General features: G+C 45.6%; 1 protein-coding gene across 1 annotated transcript in view; it reads left to right on the forward strand.

Moving 5' to 3' along the window:
• The window catches only part of LOC145402180 (uncharacterized), a 145,200-nt gene that overhangs the window by 57,016 nt on the left and 68,743 nt on the right, over nucleotides 1–19,441 (forward strand). The window contains exon 5 of the mRNA XM_080274296.1: nucleotides 17,658–17,858. Within this exon, the coding sequence (XP_080130422.1) occupies nucleotides 17,658–17,858 (201 nt within the window). The remainder of the gene's footprint in view (nucleotides 1–17,657; nucleotides 17,859–19,441) is intronic.

The raw sequence follows: 19,441 nt of genomic DNA on the forward strand, positions 1-19,441 counted from the left end.
ATCTATTTATCAATGATCAGGCAGTCTATCTATCAATCTATCAGAAATACCAATGACTATCTACCCTACTCTCTCTCTCTCTCTCTCTCTCTCTCTCTCTCTCTCTCTCTATATATATATATATATATATATATATATATATATATATATATATTTTACTATTCGATTATTTAAAAATCCTGTGTCAAAATCTCCTTCCTTCCTTCTCTCCCTCCTTCTTTCCTTCCTTCTCTCCCTCCCTCCTTCCTTCTTCCTTCCTTCACTAATATACCCCTCATTGTGGTTATATCAAAGTAAAGATATGTTCTCAGAATGTATGACTGAGAGAGAGAGAGAGAGAGAGAGAGAGAGAGAGAGAGAGAGAGAGAGAGAGATTTGGCAGCAGCTGAGGAGGAAGGAAGGAGGAAGGAGGGAGAGAGATTAGGGAAGGAGGAACGAAGGCGAGGAGGAAGGAGGGAGGGAAGAAGGAAGAGAGGGGAGAGGAAAGGAAGGAAAGAATTGATGGAGCCTAGAGGAGAGAGGGAGGAGAGAGGGAGGGAAGGAGGAAAGGAGGAGGGAGGAAAGAAGGAAAGGGAGGGAGGGAGGGAGGGAGGGAGCAGGTGACTTCCCCAAGAGAGATGATGTTTTCAGCACCGATATTCTGAAGGAGGGAGGGAGGGAAGGAAGGGAGGAAGGAAGGAGAGAAGGAGAGAGAGAGAGAGAGAGAGAGAGAGAGAGAGAGAGAGAGAGAGAGAGAGAGAGTCCACAGAAGAAATGAATCTGAAAGGAAATGGGAAGAGAGGAAGATGAGAGATGGAGGAGGAGGAAGGAGGGAGGGAAGGAGAAAACATAAGTAGTAAGGATAATCAATTGTTGACTTCCTCGCTCTCTCTCTCTCTCACACACACAAACATCTCTCTATCTTTTCCTTCTTCCCACTTCCCTTCATTTTTCCCTCTCCCTTCTTAATTCCTTCTCTCCATCCTTCGTCCTTCATTCACTTTCTCCGCCTGCCTTCCCTCCATCCTTCATTGCTCCCTCTCCCTTCCTTCTTCCTCATTCCTTCCCCCTCTCTACTTTCCTTCCTTCATTATTTTCTCTACCTATCTACCCTCCTTCCTTCTTCCCTTTCCTTCCTCCTTCCCTTACTTTGATTCCTTCCCATCCTCTTACCTACCTACTTCCCTACCTGCCTACATTCCTTCCTACCTACCTACCTAATACCTACCTACCTTCCTTCCTTCCTACCTATCTACCTACCGACCTTCCTTCCTTGCCTTCTCCTTCAGTAACCAGGGGAGGAGTGAAGGAGGGAAGGAGGGGGGGTGTTGTAATGAGAGAGAGGAACAGACATAAACTACCACCACTACCCGATGTTGGTAGCTCTCAGGCACGCTACCACAACTACCAACATTCCTACCACAACTATCAATAATACTACCGCAACTACCAACATTACTACCACAACTACCAACATTCCTACCACAACTATCAATACTACTACCGCAACTACCAACATTCCTACCATAACTACCAACATTACTACCGCAACTACCTACAATCCTACCACAACTACCATCATTACTACAACTACCAACATTCCTACCACAACTACCAATATTCCTACCACAACTACCAACATTCCTACCACAACTACCAATATTCCTACCACAACTACCACCATCATCGCCAGCACAACTACCACCATCCCAATCCTACCACAACTACCAACATTCCAACCACACCTACCAACATTCCTACCACAACTACCAACATTACTCGAGCCAACACATTCATTTGGCTGAATCATAGCGCTGAGTTAACTAGCGAGAGAGAGAGAGAGAGAGAGAGAGAGAGAGAGAGAGAGAGAGAGAGAGCTATCTTTCATTTAGGCAGGTAATAAGGCCTTTTCGTATCTTTAATAACCAAAATATATTCATTTAAAAAGATCTTATTTTATTTTTTATCAAGTTCCTTTATTAAATCTAAAATAATTTCTTTATTTATTAACTTTAATTGATGTGGGTACAATTATTTTTATTGTGATGGATGATGGAGGGAAGGGAGGGAGGGAGGAAATGAAACAAAGAAGGAAGGAAGGATGATGGATGGATGGAAGGATGGAATTAAAGGAAGGAAGGGAGGGAAGATGGATGGAAGGAATAAAGGAAGGAAGGGAGGGAATGGTGGACGGAAGGAAGGAGGGAAGGAGGGAAGGATGGATGGATGGATGGAATAAAAGAAAGAAGGTAGGAAGGAAAGAAGGACGGAGGGAAGGAGTGATGCATGAGTTGATGTATGAATGACTGAGGGAAGGAAGGAAGGAAGGAAGGAAGAAAAGGAAGGAAAGGCGTGAGTGAAGGATGGGAAAATGAAAAGAAAAAAATAAATGAACGAACGAGAAAAAAATAAAACAGGCGTACACAAATTTAAAAAAAACATGAAAAAAGTATATTAAACAATCATTAACAAGAAGGGAAAAAGTGAGAGACAGACGAACAAAGCCGATCCTGGTGAAGCTCCAAAAATAAACTCACAGAATGCATACCTCCGTCCACGCCACCAACAAGTACGGTTTATATCCGCACCCGTATCCCAATCCATCTCAAAATCTAATCACCTCTTCCTTGACCCATTGCCCACACATCCACCAAATATCACTGCATTCCGATCGCAACTTTTTGAGATATCCCGCCTACAGACAAACAAGCAAAAAAATAAACAAACAGGGGTGAATCCATAGCCTCCCTTATTTTCATTTTCGGATATAAAAAGAAATCATGGTCTTAAAATAGAAGTTGTCAATATCCACCTTATATTTTTCACCTTTCCTTTGTCTTTTTGCATAGGTAACAAATCCAACAGGTAAAACGGAAGGGTTAATTAAGGACTTACTTACTTAGTGTCTTCAGGTGAGCTCGCTTCCTTGTCTTACCTGTGTGGGTGGAAGAAATTGTGTTAGTAGAGTCCTGAATAGACAGATAGATAGATAGATTGACTGATAGATAGAGACAGATAGATATACATTCATACGTTCATATGTGTGTGTGTGTGTGTGTGTGTGTGTGTGTGTGTGTGTGTGTGAGAGAGAGAGAGAGAGAGAGAATCATACCGGTAGTTACTCTATAATACACACATTTACACAAATATAGCACAAATACAAACATACACACATTCATGTATATAACTACGGGCATACACTGCATACATATATACATACATACTGTACGTGTATACATACATACACACACAAAACATACACAGACACATGAGACACAGTGTTTATTTTGGCAAACGTACACACACACACACACACACACATACACACACACGATAAGGTGAAAGACGAGACAGAGTTGGCATGGATGATGGTAGGAATGTTGGTAGTTGGGAATTGTGGTAGGAATGTTGGTAGTGTTGGTAGGAATGTGGGTAGTGTTGGTAGGAATGTTGGTAGTGTTGGTAGGAATGTTGGTTGTGCTGGAAGTGTTGGTAGGTGCGTTGACTACGAATAAATGAGAGAGAGAGAGAGAGAGAGAGAGAGAGAGAGAGAGAGAGAGGTAAACAAAACGATAACATCAGATAAAGCGAGGGAGTGAAGTATTCTCTCTCTCTCTCTCTCTCTCTCTCTTTGATGTGTCTGAGCTGTCAATAGCGTCCCTGTCTGTCCGTCTGTTTGTGTGTGTGTGTGTGTGTGTGTGTGTGTGTGTGTGTGTGTGTGTGTGTGTGTGTGTGTGTGTGTGAGAGAGAGAGAGAGAGAGAAATAGCTTTTCCTCTTATCTCTATTTCTCCTTCATTTCTTAAATTTTTGTATTGTCTCTCTTCCTTCTTTCCTTCCTCCTTCAAATTCTTCCTTCATTCTTTCCTTCTTTTCCTTCACTCTTCTCTACCATCCCTTTTCCTTATCTTCCTTCCATCTTTCCTTCCCTCCTTCCTTCCTTCCTTCAATCCTTCCTCCTTCATACTCTCCTTCCTCTTTTCCCCATCACATATGTTACCTTTATGAATTTCCTCCCTCCCTCCCTCTCTCCTTCCTCCCTCCCTCCCTCCCTCCTTCCTCCCCTCCCTCCCATCTTTCAATACCAACCCCATCCCATATTTTATCTTCTGACTTTCCTCTCTCTCTCTCTCTCTCTCTCTCTCTCTCTCTCTCACTTCCTACACTTCCCCCCTTACTATCCTCTCTCTCTCACTTCCTACACTTCCCCCCTTACTATCCTCTCTCTCTCACTTCCTACACTTCCCCCCCCCCCTCTCTCTCTTTCAAATCACAATAGCACAATAACCCTCCCCCCTCCCTCCCTCTCTCTCTCTCTCTCTCTGTGTGAAGAGGTAAACACATACTTGTTTATCACTGAATATGAATGGTCATGCCTCCCCCCTCCCTCCCTCCCTTCCTCCCCCTCCCTCCCTCTCATTCACTGTTTCTCATTCACGTTCTCTCTCCCTCTCTTCTCTCTCTCCCTGCCTTCCCTTCTATCTATCTCCCTGCCTCCCTCCCTTTCTATCTATCTCCCTGCCTCCCTCCCTTTCTATCTATCTCCCTGCCTCCCTCTAGCTGCCTACTCCCTGCCTATCTCCTGCCTCCCTCTGCCTGCCTGCCTGCCTACCCTCTGGCTGTCTGTGGCGAGGCATGATAGGAGGAGTCTTGACATGTCCTGAGGCGCGCACACACACACACACACACACACACACACACACACACACACACACACACACTCACACACACACACACACACACACACACACACACACACACACACACACACACACAATACTCGGAAAATTAACCTCGACTGTCTTCCAAAAATATTTATCATTGGACGATTACACACGCGAAGGAAGGAAGGAAGGGAAGGAAGGAATGATGGAAGGAATGAAAGGAAGGAAGGAAGGAGTGAAAGGAAGGAAGGAAGGAAGGGAGAAAGGAAGGAAGGGAGGGAAGGAAGGAATGATGGAAGGAATAAAAGGAGGGAGGGAAGGAAGGAATGATGGAAGGAATAAAAGGAGGGAGGGAAGGAAGGAATGATCTATCTATCTATCTATATACCTAGGCTGCTTCCCCCAAGGAAAGGGAGGTAGCCGAGACAGGACGACACACTCCCCATTTACTCATCCATTCAAACACATTCATTCACATCTTAGCCCCAAGGGGAGAACGGACAGATCCTCACCGCACCACACCGCACAAGGGTCAACTGCGCAATGCAATCAGTGACATCCGCAGCAGGGCCCGACAGCAGAGCTGGTTTACCCCTGCCACATCATAACAGACCCATCCCCTTACCCGCACCTGACCTGAAGGAATGATGGAAGGAATAAAAGGAAGGAAGGAAGGAAGGAGGGAAGGAAGGAAGGAAGGAGGGAAGGAAAGAAGGAAGGAGGGAAGGAAAGGAGTGACAGAAGGAAGGAATGACGAAATGAATGAAAGAAGGAAGTAAAGAATGACGAAATGAATGAATGGAAGAAGGAAGGGAAGAAGGAAGGAGGGACGGACGGAAGGAGGGAAGGAAGGAACCCATATACTAATAAACAAATCAAAGGAAGACTCAAAAGAAAAGTACTTACAGCAAAAATATAGATGTAGACAGATAGACAGACAAATAAATAGATACATTAGATACAGACATAGAGATAAACTGATAAAGCGAATAAATGAAGGTAAAAATGATACAAATATGAAGCCAAAGTAAAATTAATAAAGAAAAAGAAAAATAATGAAAAAAAATCAATAAAGAAAAATTCAATAAAATAAAAATAAAAGTAAAATAAAATAATATAAATAAAAATAAAAATCAATAAAGCAAAATTAATGGATAAAAAAATAATTAAAAAAAAAATCCACCCCTTCCCAATCCGTGAATAAATGACAAGAAACTATTGATTACATTAAAAAAAAATTACAAATGCTTCAAATTATGTAAAATATCAAAGTTCTATAGCCAGGGGTCAAGGGTCAAAGGTCAAGAGGTCAGAGGTCAAGGGGTCAAAGGTCAAGAGGTCAGAGGTCAAGGGGTCAAAGGTCAAGAGGTCAGAGGTCAAGGGGTCAAAGGTCAAGGTCAGAGGTCAAGGGGTTAGAGGTCAAGGTTCCATTTCCCCGCTTCTTCTTCCTCCTTTATTTCATATTCCTTCCTTCCCTCACTTCTTCCTTCTTTCGCCCTCCTTCCCTCCTTCCTTCTTTTTTCGTCCCATTCCTCCTTCTATCCTTTCTTCCTTCTTTCGTTCCCTCCCTCCCTTCTTTCCTGTCTTCCTTCCTTCTTTCGTCCACTCCCTCCCTCTATCCTTTCTTCCTTCTTTCCCTCCCTCCCTCCTTTCTTTCCTTCCTTCCTTCCTGCTACCTACTTCTAAGGATGCTATAAGTCATTTGTTACTGACCTCTCTCTCTCTCTATCCCTCCCCTCTCTCCCTTTCTCTCTACTCAGCAAACTAAACTTCCCTCCTTCCTTCCTCTCATCCTTCCCTCCTCTCCCTTCCTTCTCTCCCTCCCTCCCTCCCCTCTCTCCCTACTTGTTCGCTTTTGTATGTCACATTCCTCTCTCTCTCTCTTACCTATCTCCTTTCCTATCAAACTTTCTTTATTCCGATCACCTATAGTATTTACCTACCTACCTACCCATCTACTTACCACTCTTCCGATCTCCCTCCTTCCTTCCCCCTCTACTGTCTATCTCTCCCTGCCTGCTCCTCTCCTCTCCTTCCTTCCTTCTTTCCATCCTTCCGTCCTGCCAGCTTCCTTCACTTCCTCCTTCCCTGCTCTTCCACTTCCTTATATCATTCGCTAACTCTCTGCCTACCTACCTACTTCCATAATCCCCTACCCACTTCCTTGTCTACCTACCTGCCTACTTACACTACCTCATCCTTCTTCACTCTACTTCCATCTCTCCTTTTACCTGTCACACTACATGCTTTCATACTTCTCTCCCCTCCTCTCTACCTACCTACTACCCACCCCACCTACCAACCTACCCACACCATCTACCTACCTACTTACCTACCTACCTACCCACCCCATACACCTACTTACCTACCCACTCCATCTACCTACCTACCTACCTGTCTACCTGTCCATTTACCTGCCTAACTACCAATATCCAATCTTCTATCGAGCCTCATTATGCCTCTACCACCCTCCCTACCTACCAGCCTACCTTCCTACCTCCATCAGTGCCTACCCTCACAATATGTACAGGCAAAACTCCACCAGCCGGATTACTTTTTCCCACGCTCGCTCACAACCAAAATTCTCCCACACCCATAAAAATCTTCCCACACTCCCACATGCTCACAATTCTCGTCTGTGGGGTTTGGTTGATGTTGGCTGTTTGCTAAATAATTTATTATTATTATTATTATTATTATTATTATTATTACTTCGAACACCATCACTATTATTACTATTATTATTATTATTATTTACTATATTATTTGGCTACGTGGAGAGGATGGAGGGTGAGAGACTGACGAGGAGAGTGTATGTGAGTGAGGTGGAGGTGGGGGAGAGGGAGGGGGAGGCCGAGGATGAGATTTTTTATGTGAGGAAGAAGGAACCAAAGGCAACGAGATGGAGGGATGGAGTGGAGAGGTATATGCGAGAGGGGGGTGTGAGCTGGGAGCAAGGCAGTGAAATGGCGGGGGACAGGGCGACATGGAGGCGATTTGTTTGTGGCCACCCCGTACAGGAATAAGGCGTCTGGCAATAGATGATGATGATGATGATGATAATAATAATAATAATAAAAACACTAATAACCATATAATCAATAATAATAATAATAATAATTTACACCATTTTTGCAAGATCAGCCTTAATATAAACAATATTTTTTTCACTAAACTCTCACCTATAACACCACGCCTATAATATTCTCTATAATATTCATAAAGAGATTTTTTCCTTGCTTTTTATATGGTCTAAAATGATACGGCCGCTCTTGCCTGTGTGATCATAATACTCTCTCTCTCTCTCTCTCTACTCTTCTCCTCCTACTATTACTACAACCGATAACAATACTACTACTAATAATAACAGCCTAATAATAATAATAATAATAATAATATCAACAATTATTTCTTCCCAGTTTATAATTCTTCTCCTCTCTCTCTCTCTCTCTCTCGTCCATTCACCCCCCCCCCATAAAAACACATCTACCGTAAGGTGATAAAAGCTTCTCTCTCTCTCAAACTTTCCCACGCCCCCCTAAAATTTTCCCACGCCTCCCAAAATTTTCCCACGCCTCCCAAAATTTTCCCACGCCCCCCAAAATTTTCCCACGCCCCCCAAAAATTTTCCCACGCCCCCCAAAATTTCCCCACGTCCCCTAAAATTTTCCCAAGCCCCCAAAAAATTTCCCACGCCCCCTAAAATTTTCCCACCCCCCTAAAATTTCCCACGCCCCCTAAAATTTTCCCACGCCCCCCCCCAAAATCCCTCCAATGTCTCTTAACCCCACCTCTCAATAAAAATAATAATAATAATAATAATAATAATACCAACCCCCCTCCCTCTCATTCCTTTACAAAATGAAAAAGAACAAAAAAATAAAAAAAATAAAAACGCAACTTTCTCCCATCCTACTGGAGCGTGTTTGGCGGCCATTTAAACCACCATAATAAAAACCCACCCACCCTCCCACCCACAAGCCCTCCCATAAACCCACCCACCCTCCTACAAACCCACCCATCCACCAACAAGCCCTCCCACAAACCCACCCACCCTCCTACAAACCCACCCATCCACCAACAAACCCACCCACCTATAAACCCACCCACCCTTCTACAAACCCACCCACCCACACACACACAAACCCAACCACCCACCCTCCTACAAACCCACCCACCCACACACAAACTTTCGCCACACCCTGTTCTTTCCACAGTGGGTGTCAAAAGTGAGTGTAGCTTCGATAAAAATTCTACCGGGGGGAGTCTCTCTCTCTCTCTCTCTCTCTCTCTCTCTCTCTCACATTACTCTTGATTCCTCCTCTCCTCGCCTATGTATCTCCATCTCTCCCTCCCTCCCTCCCTCCGTCCTCTTCCTTCCCTCCTTGCCTCACCTCTCACCCTTTCTTCCTCCTTCCTTCCCTCTCTCTCTCAATTTAGCAAGACAGTTAAATTTCCTTTCCCTCTATCCAATAAAATTTCCCTGACGATTTCCCTATCCTTCTTGGTGGTCCTTCTCACTATTTCCTGCCGGCTTCGTCTGAGGGTTGGGGGGGGGATTCCTGGTTGACTATCCTTGTCTTTAACTGATAGACTAGTTTAGACAGCCACTTGAAAGGACTGAAGGACTGTTGCTGTCTGCTTTCCTTTATACTCCCTCCCCCCCATATCTTCAACTCCCTCCCTCCCTCCCTCCTCTCCCTCTCACCTACTTATCTCCCTCCTCTTCAACTTCACTCCCTCCCTCCTTCCCTACCCCTCCCTCCCCTCCCTCTCACCTACTTATCTCCCTCCTCTTCAACTTAACTCCCTCCCTCCCCTCCCCTCCCCTCCCCTCCCCTCCCCTCCCTCCCTCCCTCCGATCGCAATATCTCAGGCCAACGTTAAGAGGAAATTTGTCAACTTAACCGAGAAAATAATATTGTGTGTTCCTGTAATGGCCGCCAGGGAGGGAGGGAGAGGGAGGGCAAGATGGGATGGAGAGAGAGAGAGAGAGAGAGGGAGAGAAAGGGACAGGGAGGACAAGATGGTGAGATGGGCAAGATGGGATGGAGAGAGAGAGAGATGGTGAGAGATGGGATGAAGATAGGGAGAGGAAGAGGGGAAGGGAGATGGGGGGTGTCATGAAGGGAGTGAGGGGGAAAGGGCGATGATGAGGGAGAGGGAGAGAAAGAAGGAAGGGAGATGGAGGGATGCTGGAGAGGAGGAGGGAGGGAGGAAGATGGAGGAGATAGGATGAATGTGGAAAGGGGGGGACGGAGATAGATGGAGAGAAAGGATGTGGGAGAAAGGGAGAAAATTGAGGGAGAAAGGGAGAAAATTGAGAGAAGGGAGGAAGAGGGAGGAAGGGAGCTACAGAAATGGGGAAAGAGGGAGAGGGAGGAAGGGAGGAGATTAAAAGTGGAGGAGGAAGAGGGGAAGGGAGGGAAAGCAGGGAGAGAGAAATTAGGGAGGAAAGAAGGATGAAGATAAAGGAGGGAGAAGGAGGAATGTGGGAGGGAGAAAGGGAGAGAAGAGCAAGAAAGAATGATGAAGATTAGAGAGAGAGAGAGAGAGAGAGAGAGAGAGACGATGGGATCAAAAGGAATGTGAGAGGGAGGGAGGGAGGGAGGAAAAAAAGAAGGGGGAGGGAGGGAGAAAGAGTACTTATCAAGAAGAATGAGGTGGGAGGGAGGGAGGGAGAGAAGGAGAGGGAGGGAGGGGAGGAGAGGCAGAGAGAAGTAGGGAAGATAGAAATGATGAGAGATGGAAAAAAAGGGATGGAGAGAGAGAGAGAGAGAGAGAGAGAGAGAGAGAGAGAGAATGAGGAAAATGAACGATAATTACGAGAAACTAACAGACAGACAGACAGAGACGACAGACATGGATAAATAGACTGGAAAATAGACAGTGTTAGACAGATAACTCGATAGATACACAAGGACAAAAACAGATAGACAGAAAAAAAAAAGATACAGATAGGCACTTAATAGATAGTTAAGTTGGTGGATAGATATAAACTTAGATAGACAGATAGATAGCCAGATAGATATACATTTTGATCAGATTCCTTTCAATATGCGTTTGATACGGGAACCTATTGAGTTATATGGAAATAAATCAGTATGGGAAAAAGGATGGATGGATGGATGGATGGATGGAGAGATGGATGGAAGGAAGGAAGGTAGGAAGGAAGGACGGATGGATGGATGGAAGGATGGATGGATGGATGGAAGGATGGAAGGAAGGAAGGTAGGAAGGAAGGACGGATGGATGGAAGGATGGATGGATGGATGGAAGTGAAGAAGGATGGAGGGAGGGAGGGAGGGAGGAAGAGAGCAAAGGAAACAGGAAAGAGAAGGGAGGCGAACAAGGGGAAAGAGGAAAAAATAGAGGCGGAAGTGAAAGGAAGATGTGAAAAGAGGGAGAGGAGAAGAAGAATGAGGAAGAGTCAAAGAGGAGGAGGAGGACGAGGACGAGAAAGAGGAGGAGGAGGAGGACGACGACGACGACAACGAGAAAGAGGAGGAGGACGAGAAAGAGGAGAAGGAGGAGGAAGAGTCAAGGACGAGGAGGAGGAGGAACAAAACTAAGGAAAACAGAAAATAAAGACAAAGTGATGAAATAAAGGAAAGAATTGACAATGAAGAAAAATAAAAAAAAATAAAATTAAAAAACAAATGGATAAGAAAAATTAATAAACAAAAAAAAAAAAAATTACGAAATACATGAAAAAAATTAATGACAAAAAAAAACGAAAAAAAAAAACAAAAACATACAAGACTTACGAATTTTCTTAAGCAAATCCTAAGCTGAAAGAAAATTAAAGAAAGTAAGTTAAAGCTAGCTCTAGAATTCACCAAAATAATCTACAAATAATACCCAAACTGACAGAAAATTAAAGAAAGTTAAAGCTAGCTCTAAAATCCACAAAAAATACGAGAGAATAAACCAAACTGAAAGAAAATTAAAGAGAGAGAATTAAAGCTAGCTCTAAAATTCACCAAACACGATAAAATCATCCAACTGAGAGAAAATTAAAGAAAGTTAAAACCAGCTCTAATATTCGGGTGAAGCAAATTAAAGCTAGCTCTAAAAAAATAAATGTAACCCAAACGACATAACTTTGGACAGATTCTGATGGTGTGGAATGAGGGGAGGGACAAAGAAGGTGTGTGTGTGTGTGTGTGTGTGTGTGTGTGTGTGTGTGTGTGTGTGAGAGAGAGAGAGAGAGAGAGAGAGAGAGAGAGAGAGAGAGAATGTTCAGACAGGAAGTTGGAGACAGACAGACGGACACAGAGAAAAATCACACACACACACACACACACACACACACACACACCAAAGCCCAGAAAACCATAATAAAACACAGCACACCCATTAAAACACAAACAAAACTCCATAAAACACCCATAAAACAAAAAAACACCCAATAAACACGTAAAACAGGAAAAAAAAAACGCGACCCAACAAGTAAGCAACACGCCGCGCAAACCAGCCAATCAGAGGCGGCCACGTCATCAATGCGGGGCCGCGTCATCACTACGGGAGCCAATCAGGGGCGGCCACGTCATCACTGCGGAGCCACGTCATCACCGCGACAGCCAATGGGAGGGCGCGCATCAATCCTCTCGACCAATCAGAGCCCGCCGTCTCTTTAATCGCTGACCAATCGGGGTGAAGGGAGAAATATAGGGAGGGAAAGGGAGAGATGGGGAGGAAAATGAGGGAGAAGGGAGGAAAGAGGAGGAGAGAAGGGAGGAAAGAGGAGGAGAGAAGGAGGGAGAGAGGAGGAGATAAGGGAGAGACAGACACACAGACAAAAACATAGACAGACAGAAGACAAATTGAAACACATGTAGACAGAAGCGAACACAGACAGACAGAGACGGAGATAGACAGCCAAACGGTCAAGGATAGAGAGGACTTAGAGAGAAAAAGCCAGAGAGACAGACAGACAGACAGACGGGGAGACAGAGAGAGCCAGCCAGCAGACAGCCAGAGAGAGAGAGACAGAGCAAGAGAGATACAGTGACAGAGAGAGACAGAGAGCAAGAGGCATAACTCAGATAAGGCCTGCAGGAAGCTAAATGAGAGAGAGAGAGAGAGAGAGAGAGAGAGAGAGAGAGAGAGAGAGAGAGAGAGAGAGTTAGAGCTATCTCACTTGAAGCGGAGTCGATAACAACATTTAATTCAGTTCATCATGCAAAGCCGTAAACACATTCTTTTACTCTCTCTCTCTCTCTCTCTCTCTCTATGTTCCTTAATTATTTACTCATTTTACTTTTCGGTTCCATATATTACTCTCTCTCTCTCTCTCTCTCTCTCTCTCTCTCTCGTTGAAGTGGTGAAGTGGAAAGAGAGAGAGAGAGGGGGGGGGATGGGACGGAAGGTAGACAGAGGGACGAGGGAGGGAGGGAAGTGGTAAGGAAGGAGTGAAGGAGAGAAACAAAGGAGGAGGGGAGGAGGAAAGGAGAGAAGAGAGAGGAAAAGGTGGAAGGTTGGTGAGGGAGGAAAGATAGAAATATAGAAGAGGGAGGGAGGGAGGGAGGGGGAGGGAGGGAGGGAGGAAGGGAAGGAGGGAGAAAGGAAGTGGGGATATAAAACATAGGAGAGGAAAAGAAGACAAAAAGAAGGAAGGGAAGAAGAAGAGAGGGAGGGAGGAAGGGGGAAGAAGGTAGGGGAAAGGAGGGAGGGAGGGTGGGGAAAGGAAGGAGGGAGGGGGAAAGGAAGGAGGGAGGGGGAAGGAGGAAGAAGGGAGGGGGGAACGGGGAACGATGAGGAAGAAAGGAGGGAGGGAGGAGAGAGGAAGGGAGGAAAGAAGGGGGGAAGGAGAGGGAACGCAGGAGAAGGGGGGGGGAGGAAGCAAGGAAGGGAGATAAAAGACAGAAGGAGAGAAAAGATGTAAAGAAGGTAGTGAAGGAAGGGAGAAGGAGGGAGGGAAGGAGGGGGAGAAGGAAGGAGGGAGGGAGGGAAGGAGGGAGGGAGGGAGGGAGGGAGGGTATCTATGGGAGTCTTCTCCGTTAAGACAACTTTAAAACAACCTGACTCCCGTGCCAACCCTCCTTCCCTCTCTCCCTCCTTCCTTCTCTCCTCCCCTCCCTCCTTCTCTCCTTCCCTCCCTCCTTTCTTCCTTTCTTCAGTGCCAATCCCTCCTCCCTCCCTCCTTCATTGCCAACCCTCCCTCCCTCCTTCTTTCCTTCCTCCTTCAATGCCAACCTTTCCCCCTTCCCTCCTTCCTTCCTTCCCTCCCTTCTTTTTTCCTTCCTTCAGTGCCAACCCTTCCTTCCTTCCCTCACTCCCTAATTCCTTCCCCCTTTCCCTCCCGCCTTCCCTCCCTCCCTCGCTTACTTCTACCTCCTTCCCCCCTTCCTTCAACATCCTTCCTTTTTCATGTCCTCTTCTCAACGCTCTGTTTAACAAATTTCTTTATGCACTGCTCTCTCTCTCTCTCTCTCTCACACACACACACACACACACACACCTTCTTTCATTGCCTATCAGTTTTTTTTTCTTATTCACCATGCTTTCTCTCTCTCTCTCTCTCTCTCTCCCCTGGTTATTCTTTCTCACTTCCTCATTCTTTCGTCCCTCTCTTCCTTGTTCCTTGTTTTTCTTCTCTCTCTCTCTCTCTCCCCTACCCTTCTCCATTCTTTTCTCTCGTTCCTTCCTTTACCTCCTCCTTTCCTTCTTTCTCTCTCAGATTCACCTCACTATCTCTCTCTCCTTTCTTAATGCCTCTATCTTTCCTATCTGTCACATTTCTCTCTCTCTCTCTCTCTCTCTCTCTCCTATTGTGTGTCTCTGTTTTGCATACTGTCACCCTATCACACTTTCCCTCCACTCTCTCTCTCTCTCACGGAAATCAATGGCACTATGAAGGAATATTGATTAACACCATTATCATGCATCCTACCTACCTACCTACTTCCTCATTCTCTCTCTCTCTCTCTCTACCTACTTCTTCATTCTCCCTCTGACCTCCTCTCTCCACCTACTTCCTCATTCCCTCCCTCCTTGTCCTTCCTCAATCTCTAACTCTCTCTCTCTCTCTCTCTCTCTCTCTCTCTCTCTCATGACCTTTCGCTTCCTCCCACTCTTCCTACTTCCCTCTCTCTCTTTGTCTTTTCTTACTCTTCTCTCTCTTTCCCCTCTTTTTCCTCCTTCCTTCCTTCCTTCATCCATCCATCATTTCCTGCATCCTTTCCTTCCTTTCTTTCACTCCTTCCTTCTCTCCACGCTTCCACGTCTCCTTTCTTCCTTCCTTATCTCCTCCCTTCTTTCCTCCATTCCTTCTTTCTTTACCCCTCTTCCTTCCTCCCTGCTTTTCCCCTTTTCTCTCTCCCTCCTTCCATCTTTCCTTCCATTTTTCTTTCCTCCCTTCCTCTCCTTGCTTCCTTTTTTCTTCCCTTCCTGCCTCTCTTTTCTCCTTCCTTCCTCCTCTTTCCTTCCCTCCCTTCCCTTCTTCCTCTCCTCTCTCCTTCCTTTCTCTCCTTCAGTTCCTTCCGCCCTCCCTCCTTTCCTTTCCCTTCCCTTCCTACTTCATTCCTATCTTTCCTTCCTTCCTCCTTCCCTTCCTTTCGTTTCTCCTTCCTATCTTTCCTTCCTCCCTCCTTTCCCTTCCCTTCCTCCCTCCTTTCTCTCTTTCCTTCCTTCCCTTCCTCCTTCCTTTCTCCCTCTCCCAACCTCGTATCTCTCTCTTGAGTTTCCTCTCCATATCCCTCCCTTCCTCCTTCCTTCTCTTTCTCCCTCATTTATTCCTTCCTCCTCCTCCTCCTCTCTCCTTCCTCCGCTTTCTCTTTTTTTTCTCGTTCTTCCCTTCTCTTCCCTCCTACTTCTCTCCCTCCCTCCTTTTTTTCCTTCCTTCCCTCCTTTTTTCTTCCTTGACTAATTTTCCTTCCTTTCATTCCTCTACATTGTTCATTCCTTTTTCCTTCTTACTTATTCCTCCTGTATCTCTCTCTCTCTATCTATCTATCTATCCATATCTTTCTATCTATCGCTGCATATTCCTTCTCCCTTCATAAATCATTCTCTCTCTCATCTCTTCCATCGTTCTCTTTCTTTCTTTCTCCCTTCTCTCCTCCCTTTCCTTCATTCCCTCTCATCTATTCTCTCCCTTTCACCCTCGCTCCCTCCCTCTCCTATCTTCCTTCCTCTCTCATTTCTTCCATTTCCCCTCCATTTCTCTCCTTCCCTCTTCCTACTCTCCTTTCGTCCCTCTCCTCCTCTTCCTTCTCTCTCTCTCTCCTCTCCTTCTCTTCCTCCTTTACCTCCCTCCCTTCCTCCTCCTCCCTCTACCTTTCTTTTTCTCCCTCCCTCCCTCTTTCTCTTCTTCTCTCTCTCTTCTTACCTCCTCCTCCTTCCCTCCCTTCCTTCACACAGACTTTCCGCTTCTCTCTTGTTACCTCCGTCCCTCCCTCCCTCCCTCTTCCCTTCTCTCCTTCCCTCCCTCCCTCCTCTTTTCTTTCCTCCCTTCTCAGCTCCCTCTCCTCCTTTCTCCTTTCCTCCAGTCTTAATTCTTCTTCTCCCTTCCTCCCTTTACCTCCCTCTTCTCCCCCTTTCTCACCTTCCCTCCACTCCTCTCCCTTTTCTCACCCCCCTCCCTCCCTGTCCTTCCCTGTCCCTTATTTTTCTCTCCCTCCTTGTCCACCTTCCCTCCCTCCCTCTCCTTCTTCATTCTCTCCCTTCTTTCCTGTTTCTCCCTCCCTCCCGTCCTTCCCTCTCTCTCCCTCCCCCTTCTCCTTCCTTCTAACTCTTCTTTCACTTCCCTCTTTTTCTCTCTCTCCCTCCCTCTCCTTCCCTCTCTCCCTCTCCCTCCCTCTCCTCGTTCCCTCTCTCTCTCTCTCTCTCTCTCCCCTCTTTTTCTCTCTCTCTTCTTTCTCTCCCCTCTTTTTCTCTCTCTCCCTCCCCCTCTCTCTCTCTCTTCTTTCTTTCCTCTCTTTTTCTCTCCCTCCCTCCCTCTCTCCCTCCCTCCCTCCCCTGCACGTGACAGTATATATACCTACAGATATTTTATGTCTTGGGGCAGTTTTAAGGCCGCTGTGTTTTAATGCCCCCCCCCCTCTCTCTCTCTCTCCCTTCCTCCCTCTCTCTCCCTCCCTCCCTCTCTCTCTCTCTCTCTCTCATACAACCGCACATTTCATCTTTAAACATTAAGACCATAAGACCAAACCATCTCTCTCTCTCTCCCTCCCTCTCTCTCTCTCTCTCTCTCTCTCTCTCCCTCCCTCCCTCCTTCTCTCTCTCTCTCTCTCCACCAGCGTTGTATTTACTTATATCTACCTCTATCTACCTCATGACGCTGCATCCTGTGAGGGGCGGAGACATCAAAGCCCTCTCAACCCACTCAAGTTCTCTCTCTCTCTCTCTCTCTCTCTCTCTCTCTCTCTCACACACACACACACACACACACACGCACGCACACACACACACACACAAACACTATTCAGCCTCTCATCTCTACTCCACTTACCCCACTCGCCGCTCAAATCCCAATCCCCCAAAAAATCCCACTCACATCCCTCTCACTCATCCAAAATCCTACTCAGTCCACTCACAAATCCCTCTCACGCACAAATCCCTCTCATCGCACTCAATTTACTCATAATCACGGTCACCCCACTCACAAACTCACTCACAAATCCCACCTACCCCACTCAGCAATCCCTAAACACTAATAAATCCCTCTCAAAACCCTCTCACTTCCCATAATCCCACTCACAAATCTCAATAAAATCCCACCACAAAATCCCACCCATCCCACTCAAGAATCCCTCTAAAATAATCCCATTCAAATCCCTTTCAAAAAATCCCACTCAAATCCCTCACTTCAAAAAATCCCATTCACTTCATAAAATCCCACTCAAATCCCTCTTAAATCCCACTCACTTCACAAAATCCCATTCAAATCCCTCACTTAAAAAATCCCACTGAAATCCCTCACTTCAAAAAATCCCACTCCAATCCCTCTCACTTCAAAAAATCCCACTCAAATCCCTCTCACCCCACTCAAATCCCTCTCGGTAATCCCACAGGTCGTCCGTCGCCCAAAGTGTCGTGGTGGTTCGGGGATGCGGTGATTGACGACTCATTCTATGGAGTGGGAGTGGGCGTGGTGGCGAATACATTGGTCCTCAGCCCACTCAACCGCGCCCACGCCCACTCCGAGCTGACGTGCAAGGCGGCCACTGCTCCCGTCGCCGTCACGACCACCACCGTCACCATCGACATGTATCGTAAGTAGACAGATGGGTGGATAGATAGATGGATGGATTGAGTGAGTGGGAGTGAGAGGACATGTATTGTGAGGAGATAGATGGATGGATGGAGTGAGTGAGTGTGGGGGGGTGAGAGGGAATAAATGATTGGTTGACTGATGGACGGATATAAAGAAGGAAGGATGGATGGATGGATGGATGGATGGAGGGATAGACTGAGTGAGTGAGAGGGAATGAATGACTGATGGACGGATAGATAGATAGATTGATTGGTAAGCAGATGGAGAGATTGAGTGAGTGGGTGAGTGAGAGGGAGTGATGGATGGATGGATGGATGGATAGATGGAAGGAAGGATGGATGCGTGGATGGATGGATGGACAGATGGACAGATAGGTAAAATGATGGATAGAATGACTGAGTGAGAGGGAATGAATGAATGAATGATTGACTGATGGATGGATGGATGGAAGGAAGGAAGGATGGATGGATGGATGGAAGGAAGGAAGGAAGGAAGGAAGGAGGGAAGGAAGGAAGGATGGATGGATGGATGGATGGATGGATGGAAGGAAGGAAGGATGGATGGGTGGATGGATGGATGGACAGATGGATAGATAGGTAGGTAAAATGATGGATAGAATGACTGAGTGAGTGAGGGGGAAGGAATAAATGAATGACTGATTGATGGATGGATGGATAGACAGACTGACAGATAGACAGATAAGTAGGTAAGTAGGCGGGTAGATAGATGTAGAGTTAGAAGAATATAGACAGATGGATAGATAAACTGATAGAGACTGATGGATGGATGGTTGGATGGATAGATACAGATAAACAGATAGATTGAGTGAGTGTGTGAGGGACTAACTGACTGACTGGTAGATAGATGGATACATAAATTGATAAGGACAGATAGATTAGAAGAGAGATATCAGTAAACAGGCTATCTGACATATGGACAGATCACACGCACACTACAAGCAGTCAGCGCCACCAGACAGACAGACTGATAGATAGATAGGCAGATAGATAGGTACAGAGGTAGATAAATAAGTAGACAGATAGACAGGTAGGTAGACAGATCGATAGACAGATAGATACATAGATAAATAAGTGGGTATAGTTAGATAGATATAGATAGGTAGGTGGATAGATAGCAAAACAGATGAGTTACTTCGATAGAAAAATACAAACACATTGATAGATAGACACCCGGAGAGAGAGAGAGAGAGAGAGAGAGAGAGAGAGAGAGAGATTAGAGAAAGAGCACTGAGTGTGAAAGAATGATGAGGTAACGATAGGGCAACAGGTGAGAGAGAGAGAGAGAGAGAGAGAGAGAGAGAGAGAGAGAGAGAGAATTACACATTAAAGAGGACAGTGGCATAGATGAGCCTAAAATAGAGTGAGTGAGAGAGTTGAGATGAGAGAGACATTATCTTTTAAGCTATCTCTCTTCTCTCTCTCTCAGGTAATCTTTTACTAATTTTACATTTCATAACTTTTTCAGTAATCTCTCTCTCTCTCTAATACTTAATGACCTAACCTGACCTCGCATAACCTCAAATGACCCTATGAAGATGCATGGATCCTTCCCTCCTTCCTT

Source organism: Coenobita brevimanus, chromosome 57 (assembly GCF_032717465.1).
Source record: "Coenobita brevimanus isolate Jiangsu-jjx chromosome 57, ASM3271746v2, whole genome shotgun sequence".
NCBI lineage: Eukaryota > Metazoa > Arthropoda > Malacostraca > Decapoda > Coenobitidae > Coenobita > Coenobita brevimanus.